Here is an 11,095-nt window from a genome sequence, read left to right as displayed (position 1 = left end):
ACCCAAACAGGCTATTCTGGACTTAAACTTGGACAGCAAGTAGCCCTGTATGTGACACTGCCTTAGCCTCTGTTGGAGACAGGAACTCCACAGGGATGTGCGCGTTCAGCATGGCTCCAGTTTAAACAGAAGTCCATAAAGACACAGTACAACATTCAAAAGTCTGAGAGCTGATCAACCTGTCTGGACTGAAAACACCCTGCCACTCCAGCATACTGTGTCAGTCTAGGATGTCTAGCAGGTCTGTTAAGTTGCTTCCTCATGTAATATGTGAATACACTGAACACAAGTGATATTACGAAGATACTATCAGAACACAGACAGTTTTAAAAGACATCTATCTTTATGCTGTGCACACCAGCACACATACATTAACTTACACAACAGAACGCACAAAGGAGGAGTGTTCTGGAGAGGCACAGGCACAGAAACTTTTCAGGATAACTTACAGACTGTAGTGAAAAGTTGCAAAACCAATGCCCCAAAACTAGCAAAATTTATAGTAAGACAAATTTGAGCTTATTTTTATTTTTACCAGTTACTAAAATAACTTACCTGCATTGTGTGGTGTTCAGTAAAATTATGAAACAAACCTCTCCCTGACAAACCCAGTTCTCCACTGACAGCAAAATGAAGAGTTATGTTTAAATCATCTCACTTTTCTGAGAATGAAGACTAGTGTTTATCTGACTTGATACTAGGATGCAAGGTCCTTTAAGTAAGCACAAAAGTCCTTTCTAAGTCAGAGTGAAATGAATCATCTGGAACCACAAAAATAAGATTCACAACACCATAACACTATAGTAGTACCATCTGTAGAGAAGTCAGTCTTGCTGCAAGCCTATCCAACCTCTTTGTTAAGATTGAAGTGTGAGAACTTTACAGCACTAGCATATTATATTACAGTGTGTGCATATATACATATATATGTATTAAAATATAAATATAAAAATATGTAATATAAAATCTATACACAAATATAAATATTACAGTGTATGTATAGATTACAGTACAAAAGAATATAGCTCTTCTAAAAGCTAACATTTTTTAAAAAAATCAACTGCATTTAATAGTTTCTATACTTCCTTAAATAGTCCAGTTATGCTGTTTTTGAAAGACGAAGCTGAGAAACAAAAACTCTTGGTCCAACATCTGCCAGAAACCCAACAAGGGGGAAACAGTCCTAGATTTTGTAATAACTTGCACACTCAAACAATGATCAGCTTTAACAGCCATGAATGAAATGCTTATCTAAAGCCAGGCATCTGAATTTAGTTTTTGCAATAAAAATTAGAAACCTTGGTAGTCAAGTATGCATTGACTACTTTTCATAAGTTTTTCATGTTCACAGCAGGTAACAGTCACCTTTACATAGGGCAGAACAAAAATTACCCCACGATATTCTTCACTTTTCTTTACATATCCCAAAATCAAGGATAGAATTTAAAGCGTCTTGTTTCTTCACTACTCATTATTTTGACTGTTTGGGAAAAGATATTTTAGTACTAAAATAAGTTTTTAATTTAGAAAAAACAATTCCCTGGCGCATAAAATATCCAGGATTACTAACTGTCTGCCATGAGCAGATCCTTTATCATGCTGCAGCTTGCCAAATTCTAAATCTGATTTTGTTCATCACAACACATAAAACAAACTTTGCATTAAGATTAATTTAATCCAAGTTACCTAACATTACAGTAAGAAGGCTACAAAGAGCTGCAGTATCAGAATCACTCTTTTAAGCTTCCCGAACGTTTTCATATATTAGATATGGGCTGCTGCGTTCAATCAGGTTTCTGAACATCTCATTGAAGATCTTAAATGATGCTACTGGCCCAGATGTACTTAGAAATGCCAAATTCAAGACAAAGTCTAAGACAGCATTCTTAAAAATACAAACCCAACTACAACAAACTTTTTGTTGATGTTTGGTTTGTTAAGACATCCCATATCAACTTTATATCAAAGATCTGGAGAAGCAGGTTCTTCCCTTACACCAGAACGCAATATATAACACATCGCCTATCCATATCATGGCAAAAATGACATGAAGCTGTAGTGACTATAGGAAAAGACACATGGCCATAAATATCAAGCAGCTTTGCAGCAAGCTATTCTGTACTGCAACTAAATGTTAACCTTTTGAAAGCTGATAGTGAAAAATATTCGATCTATGTAAAGTATAATGTTTTGTGAGATAACAGCGTCCACTACAAATAAAAGCAATTCTGGTGATTTATTTATCACTTTGTCTCTAAGCACACTGTCATTACTAGTATCATACCCAGCATGGGAGAAAGCATATTATTGTCCTCGCTTCCCGAGTTTAAAAAGACATCAAGTGCTTCTTGGTCAGACATGTCCATTAGGTCCATCTGTTCCAGCATGTCCACATTCACTTCCATGGAAGACATACTTCCAATTGGTTCTGTAGTAAAAACAGTGCAGTGAGCAAACTGACAATCAGCTACATGATGTTATTACCTATGAAAGCTTTAATAGCTACTATAATTGTGTGTATTGGTTAGAATTAAAATAGCTATGGAAGGAGCACACCCACACCAGATAATTGCTTAGCAGCAATCTCAGCCCAAAGCCGAGAGTCCCCTGTGCAATCTTTTTTTGGCAAAACTAATAACCATCACTGCTCTTGTAAAACAAGACATATTTAGCAATAACGTTTATATTGCAATACCATCAGAAACATGCTAAGATGAGGCTCAGGGGCCAAGTTAAAAACTTTGCATTTTGCAACGCTCTTCCAATTTCCTCAGCTAAAGGTCTTTTTAACAGAGAAGAAACATATTTAAGCACATACTCGCTAAATGTCCATATACAAGGGACATGAAAATTCAGAAAACAAACATTCTTTTTCTTTGTTCAGTCTATCTGTCTAATAAGTGACAGTAGGATGCAAAGCCTAGGCTGATGTCCAATATCTTCTCCCAGCCTAGGGATTTCACAACATTAATTACTCAAGCAAACTACTTATTATTTTTAGTATAATACCTACAATTCACAGGGAAATTAAATACTTGCATGAGCATCTTCTTCCTTGAATAAAAAAGCACACACACAGAGCAGGTACACAAGTACTCAGATTTAAGTCCAGTTGCTATACTTGTAATATCAAATATTATAATTAACAGTTTAACAGTTTACAGAAGTTTAACAATCACATTATTAAAAGCCTTCATATGTGAACTGAGGTGAAATCCTATAATCTTACTGTATTTTTTTTTCCAAATATATTACAGCTCTCTCTCTTACACATACTGGAGGCTCAAATCTTTCTTAAAAAAAATATGATCTGTGCAGGTTCGGTATTATTCTGCAAAGTTTAGAAAATGATGTACCCATCTCTCTAACAAAGCAATGTGTAAAGTGGCAGCAGTGACACTGCCCACTTTAAGCATAAGTGGACCATATATACAGAAAGTGGGAGACCCAAATTCAATTCCTTCCTCAGAGCAAAGGATTTCAAAACTTACATATGCTGCTTCCTATAAGATTGTCCTAGAAACAAAGCGAGAGCATCTTGCAGATTAGTATTTATAGCACTGACGCAGAGAAATGGAAATCTTGGATTGTGTTCCCTGTTGCAACATTTCAAATGACAGCAGAACTGGTCTTGGAGCATGGACAGGTTCCCTACATTTTTCCCTCCTACATGTGTGACATAACCTCCTGCTTGCTTGCTTTCTGGTCCTACAATCCCTTCTTTTTGGTCCAACAGATGGGATACCACCCACATAGAAGTGTCTACAGTCTACAGCAGTCTTGTCCTGTAATCAGTAGGGAGATGCCAGTCTTGAATCATTTTATAATAAAGAGAGAGCTGAATTCTAGATCTCCCATGTTGTAATCACATACTCTGAATATTATATAGACAATATAAAAAGCTGCTATCTGGAAACTGTTTTGAAAGACAACACTGAGCTTTGTCTGCACCTTTAAAAATTTTTTTTAGAGGCATCTCCTGTCAGGTGATGATCCCAGGCTTTGCAACTCTAGTGGACAGAAGCAGCCACCTACATCCATATCTTCAGAGATATGGATGCACTCTTCAGCTGCATAGAAATGTGCTGTTCCAGTCAGTACCTGAGTGCTTTGCATTTCCACTGATCTCTCTCAGGCAGCTCCTCAAACAGCAAGCAGAGAGTCTGACTGATTTTCCAAGGTGCCTAACTCCCCTGGAACCCAAAGGTTGTTTAAAAAGTCTATCTGAGTTTTGGATTCCACCAAGGAAGGCAGGATCAAGAAATTTAGACATTGCAATACTTCAGCTGTAAGCACTTAAAGCTGTTGCTGACTGGCCCCTAAACAATGCGCTCTGAGTTTAAGTGGGGTTTTTGTGGATTACACAGAGGGTATTTTAAAACTTGCCTCGTCTCTCTGCTATTTGTAAGTATCCTGTAGAAAGGTATTGCTCCATGTCCTGCTGGAAGGCTTCTTCAAAAAACTTCTGACGTTCCTTCAGCTTCATCTGCTGGGTGTGCTCCATATCCAAAACCTTCTGGGCATGTTCAGCATCTAGCTCAGCTGAGCATAAAACAGAAACAAACAAACAAAATGTTGTGTATACATCCCCCTAACTCTCAGAATTTTAAAGCTACTGAAAAAGTTCAATACTGCCAGACTGTTACTACAGACTGTTAAAACAGGCTGTTGTTAAAGGAGGCTTCTGCACTTTGCAACTATATTTTAGAACTGACAGGGTAAGAGTATTGTATTAGACACCATTAAAGTGATATCATAACTATCTATCTTGAGGCAAGATGCAGATTTTCTGAACCGAGTAAACTGAAACACCTGAACGCACTACCTATCAATAACCAGGACTTCAGAATTCTGCTGGAAAAAAAAAGCTATGATGCTTTTGCTATTGTGCAGACATAATACACACAAAATTAATGGTTTTAATTTGAATATTGCAGCACATTTATACCACAATCCATCAGCAATACAAAAGAAAACATATATATGTATGTGGGGGGGTATATATATGTATTTACCCCACATATTTATATATACACCTGTATAAATCTATTTTTTTTGGTCTTCAGATAGACTGGAAAATATCTTAAAGAAGATTCTAGATGTAGGGCAGCTATGTATCCACAGAAACTGTGAAGGCATCCTTCGTCAGCATGATCAGTATTGTAGGTAAACGGTACTGTTTTCAAAGGCAACACCACACAGTCATTAACACCAATATACAGGGTCTTCTCTGTATACAACAGCAAAGAATATGCCAGATGATGATGATACTGACACCAAAGAAGCAGAGCCAACTGCCCTGAATTACTAATGTGATACTAAATAAAAAGGGCCAGCTTATATAGCCTGTGCAGACATACACTGACAACGAAAATTGCTTAAATATATCTATGATAGGTCTCTAGGAGTTCCTCTTTACTTCTACATTGAAACAAGTATTACCCTGAAATTGTCATTGGAAGATCCTCTCTCTCCAGCTTTGCGCTGTAGGAGTCACTGGCTGACCAGAGGAAAAGGACTGGCATGTTTTGTGAATCATAAGATCTCCTAGAATAAAATGATCTGGTAGCTACTAAAGTACTAACCTGAGCCAGAACACAATTAGAATATGCTTTAGGAAAGAAATGCTTTTTAGGAGGAGTATATATAAATTGGAAACATTGATCTCTGAGTTCTCCGTCTATTTTTCTAAACTGATCTCATGAGCTCTCTGCTTATAATAAGAAAGAATTTGCTAGCTGAGCAGTTGATGGGAAAAGGAGGGAGGAGGATGGTGAGAAGAGCTGCTGGTCCGGACTGTTCTGCCCATTAGGGGAAGCTCCAAATATTGCTGGCTAAAAAGATTCCAAGCTTTCACACATCAAACAGATGCAGCTAGAATATGGCATCCATATGGATAAATGCTGAAAGGGCATTAGCTTTTCTAGAACAAGCAACACATCAGTCTTTCAGGGAAAATGCTACATTAATGGTATTTTAAAATAAAGAATTCATTAAAAGCATTTACCACTTATGGGGATTATTATCCAAATGCAAAACATGTTCTACTAAACCAGGCAAAAACATGAGAGAGCAGTAATTCACTCTGTAGCCTGCATCAAGGTCATAGTCATGGTCATAGTTCATATAGAGAAGCAACCATGCTGTGATAGTTGCTGAAAGGAACTGTAAAATTGGACTGACACACCATACATCCATTAAACCATCAGTAAATAAGCTGAAACCTTTTTCTTAAAGCAAATTTCAGAAATAAAACACCTGTTATAGCAAGGAAAGCATTTTCCTTTAAGTCAACACATCTTTATTATCAATTATGCAGTTGTGTACAGTAATTCTATACTCCCTGGGGCAGCTCCTTTACTATGATTCTGAATGATAAGCAATTATTAATAACACTGGGTATGATGCAGAAATGCTATTCAATTGTAATAATACGAGCCAGCGGCTCTCACTGACTACAGTAATTTCCTGTCTTTCCTATAATATTTTCTGACAGTTTTGCACTCTATATTGGTAGTTCAGGGTATTTTTAACCTAAAAATAGACATAGTATCATCCAAGCAACACATGAAATTTATATGACTTCTCTCTTAGGACTTCACCCCTGTATTTTTCCCTTTTGCCTAAAATGTCCTGTTAACTATTGAAATTGTCACTGGCCAAAGCTAAATGCTAATAGTCACGTGCTGTGCTGACATCTTCTAATCAGACTCAAAATACTCTAACTGAAGAGTTGCAATATGTCTGTCCTCCAAGCTCAGTTACAGGGAACTAACATCAAAAACCTTGTTGTGTAATTTTGCACTCTACCAGATACAATAAAAAAATGCTTGGCTAAGCAAAAGCAAAGTGCTGTGCTCGGGGTTTCTGTTTGTTGTCAGTAACACTGAGGATGGCTATATGAAACTAATGGGTAAACATGAAAACAGAAAACAAGGGTAAGGTGTATCGTTTCTTTTACAAAGCTATTCAGAATTACATTTTGCATAATCTAAGTGTAGCTTTTATACAAGAGTTTATAAAACATTGAACAGAGGCAGCACTAAGTGAGTTCTGAGAAAAATCGGAAGTGTGGATCATATCCTGTCATATACTGCTCAGGTACATACGTGGACTCATACGGACATCTCTGAGACCTGACCTACGCTTCTTAGAATATTACTGCATTTTTCCTTCCACCATAAGACTGTACCTTTGAATTAGTAAATGCATGTATTTCTCAATCACATTTACACGCACAGAAATAAAGGGACTACAAAGAAAACGCTAATTCACAACCAGATGTAGATTTACAGGAATTGCCATGATAACCCAGATACAAGCTAGCTTCAATTCTAAACCAGCAATGATTTTCAAGAGAACAGAACTAAAAGTAGACAAAATTCATAGGGAAAATTGGAACCTCAATTTCTGAGGTACAGCCTTCTCCACTATCCCCAGGAACAGCCCCGCTGCCACCACCGCAACGGGCAACCCACAGCTCGTCTCCCTCGTAGCCACCGTACGACTTACGCCTGCCTCCTCCTGAGCCTAAGCAGAGAGACAGCACTCTTCCACAAAACTTGCAAAAGCTCATTTTCTTCAGTTGCCCACACTGCTGAACTATGCTCTCTCCCTAGCCTTGCGTTGCTTCTCTCAGCCTGTCTGCATTTGGATCTGACGCAGCTGCTCTGGCAGCCACACCACACGTTTTGAAGCATGGAAGTTGCTTCGATCGCAGAACTGGTCACCCTTGCCGGAAGCGGGGTCTGGGCACATGTGGTCTCACCTCCTCAAATGAGGTGAAGATTTATCCAGAAGTTTCAGGGGTGGCTCGTCTTTTTCCCCAAACACCCCAGCATGACAGAGTAGCTTAAAGCTTTAGCTGTCATCTGCTTCTGCTCCTTCAGCTACTACCTGCATAAGCCGATGGGCCCTGGGAAGCGATACCAGTCAAAAGACTGCCCTGGGCTCTTAAAGGTCAATGGAAAACATCAGTGCCTGGAGCATCGCCTTTACTGCACTGATTTTCCCTATGGAGACTCCCTTCTGACTCCTCCAGCCTTCTTTCTGGGAGAAGTTCACCATGTGGTTGTGCCAGGAGGCCACACACTTAGAAATCATGAGAACACTAGGAATCCAATATTATTACTTTGTACAACATCTATATTTTCATATCTTGGTTTACATTTCTGATATCTTTCTGCATTCAGAACATGTGCTAACCAGATGCTGTACTCCTATTACAGGATTAATTTATTACAGCCAGGACTTCAGGACAGATTATTTCTTAAATGACTTTATGAAATATTTTTATTTATAAATGAACTCTATTAAAAAAATAGTCATATCTTAGTGTTTGAATTAGAGACTAGAAGAATTCAGACTTCAAAGGAACAAATTACAATAGCTTATAACCACACGCCTCAAGCATAAAGGACACCATGTTCTGGTATCATTCACCTGACTGACCGACACTTCCTACAGATTAAAATTTCTGCCCAAGTCGCTAAAGGTTCTACCCAACAAACAAACTAAGTGACCATTTTATACTTTAAGACATTCTCCAGTTACAAACAGCAGATTTGGTGAATAAGTAAGACCGCAAATAAAACAAATTAGAAGACTGGCTACAGTAAAAGCAGCAATTGGAAACACTGGTCAAGATTGCTAATATGTCTCTTAAGATAAAACATGAAAGTGAAAGAGGTCAAGCTGTCCAAGATGGCTTTTTGGTGTCTTCATACTGCTATCCAGTTGGTTTACTTTCTTTCAATTAATTATGTTACTTTACAGTTCTCATGTGCTAGAATCAATAAAGTTGTCTGGCTCAAGTTCATATAAAAAAAGAAAATTCCTCCTTTCAGATCCCTAAGGCAGTACTCAAGACAGTGGGAAATACTTTTTGTGGTGCTGTTCTCACACTCTGCTTGTAAATAATTTCTCTTCAAAATTAATCTTTTGGGTAAACTGTGATGTAAAGGCTATGTGAACAACTTCCTGTTAGGACAAGTATAGTTAAGATCTTGCTTACAGATTTGCTACCAAGCAGACTTAATGTTTAAGTCTTATTATGTGGTAGGTGGCTGTAATAGGCTCTGAATGCAACCAGTTAATGACTGAACAACTCTATTAAGGATATCTTAAAAGAAACTGAAGTTACATTAAAAAAAGCTGAACCAAGTGATAACAACGACTGTACTAAAATAAAATATGACAGTGTGGATATGCAGATTGTGGCTACCCCCAAAAAATCCTTGAAAATAACTTAGGAATAAACAACTGTGACCTAAAAGAAAATATAATAAAAACAGACAATACCTTTACTGCAGGCAGGGTGTACTGATAAATACTGCGAATAGTCTCTACAAGCCAAATCACAAATTATCTGAGAGGAGTACTGGCAGTCAGCATTCTCAATTTTAACCAGCATTCACTTTGTCGCGTAAGCTGTGCTTTAATACAAGAGTGTTCCTCCAATGCATAGTATCACAATAAACAGTTCCTGATTAATAGACTGCACACCATGGATTGTGCAAAAACCTTTATTCTCTAGTCCATTTACAACAGCTATGTTTACAGGTATCCTTTTCTACAGAGGGAGAGGTACAGACTGATACAAAAACTGGAAGAAACTCTGAGCTTAGTCTAAGTGCCCTTCTTTCCCCCTCTACAGTTCATCTGGTTTTTGTAGACTCATTCAGGTAGACCACAAAATGTAAGCGAGTACTCTTCTGATGGATTTTTGTTATTTCTAAAGATATCAGAGCTTTAAGTGGCCCTCCACTGAATATGCTCTAGGTTATCTTTCCTATACTGGGGGGGCCCCAAGCTGGACCCAGTATCTAGATGCGCTCTAACAAGTGCTGAGAAGGGGAGATAACCTCTTCCCTTGGTCTGCTTGCTGTGGATGCTCTGACCTTCCTTGCCAGGAACAGGCTGCTGGCTCCTGCTGTGCTCGCTGCTGCCACCACCCCCCGGGGCCTTTTCTGCAGAGCTGCTCCCAGCCGTCAGCACTATTGTCCCGCTGTGGGGGTTCTTCCAGCCCAGGCGCGGGGCTTTGCTCTTGTACCTACCGAATTTCATAAGGTTCCCACAGGCCTCTCTAGGTCCCTCTGGGCAGCAGCCCTGCCCCCTGTATCAACTAGTCCCGCCCCAATTTGGCAGCAGCTGCAAACGTTAGGAACGACCACTTTGTCACCTCCTCCAAGTCACAGATAAAGCTGTTGAACACAAGAGGTCCCAGGATCGAGCCCTGCGGCGCTCAGCCTGTTACCAGCCTCTAGCTACAGCATGACCCATTAACCACTACCCTCCAAGCCCAAGCAGCTTTTTACCCATCTGGTTGTCCACCCATCCAGGCTGCAACATCCTAACTTGGATGCAAGAATAGTGTGGGACATACTGTCAAAAATCTTATATTCCTAGCAGTAAGTTGGCTGTTCACTAAATGACTGAAAGCCTTCAAAAATCAGAATGATAAAGACATAAAAAAGCATAATGTAAGACAGACAAGAAGCTTCTTAAATACAAAACAATTTAGTAATTTATACTTACAACTGCCTCCTGAATTACCCACTTTTGGTAGAAATTAAGAAAGCAAAACAAGATACCAGAGAGTGCTTCAAAGAATGCAATTAGTCTCAGTAATGTTTGAATTATTTTTGATGCAATTTAGAAAGCATTTTGATAACATGAGGAAGAAAGTTCACCCGAGCATTCTTTCATTATGCTTTGCTGAGAAGCGGGTCTAGAAGACTATTGGCAAACTTGAAAAAAAGTCAGATAGATGAATTAGTTGTACAGTCTTTCTGATCCAAATAGGAGAGAAAACAAAACCAGCAACACTACAAAAAATGTAACTGTTGTAAAACTCTGATTTAAGTCTTTTTTGCATAGTAAAAACTTTTTTTTTCAAATAGCTATTCAAATAATTACAACCAGAAAATTAAGTCCTGACTCATTTGACAGTCAAAGAGAGAGGCAAAATGAAAGAAAATCATCTCTGTTGGAAAAAAATATATAATTGCAAATGAGATTCATTCTCCATGAAAGAATCTCAATTACAGAACTAATCCATTTTTCAAAGACTAGGCATTCCTCGAGAACTTGTAAC

The 11,095-nt window shown here is 38.4% G+C and overlaps 1 protein-coding gene across 2 annotated transcripts in view; it reads right to left on the bottom strand.

Annotated features, from left to right (window-relative positions):
• The window catches only part of DTNBP1 (dystrobrevin binding protein 1), a 74,241-nt gene that overhangs the window by 2,096 nt on the left and 61,050 nt on the right, over window positions 1-11,095 (bottom strand). For both annotated transcript variants that reach the window (XM_067290890.1, XM_067290891.1), the window contains exons 8-9: window positions 4,387-4,542; window positions 2,285-2,428 (exon numbers count right to left, since the gene is read on the bottom strand). In XM_067290890.1, coding sequence (XP_067146991.1) covers window positions 2,285-2,428; window positions 4,387-4,542 — 300 coding nt within the window. The remainder of the gene's footprint in view (window positions 1-2,284; window positions 2,429-4,386; window positions 4,543-11,095) is intronic.

This window comes from Apteryx mantelli, chromosome 2 (assembly GCF_036417845.1).
Source record: "Apteryx mantelli isolate bAptMan1 chromosome 2, bAptMan1.hap1, whole genome shotgun sequence".
NCBI classification, from domain to species: Eukaryota; Metazoa; Chordata; class Aves; order Apterygiformes; family Apterygidae; genus Apteryx; species Apteryx mantelli.
The sequence above is the reverse complement of the archived record's forward strand: the minus strand, read 5'-3'. Positions and strand labels throughout refer to the sequence as shown.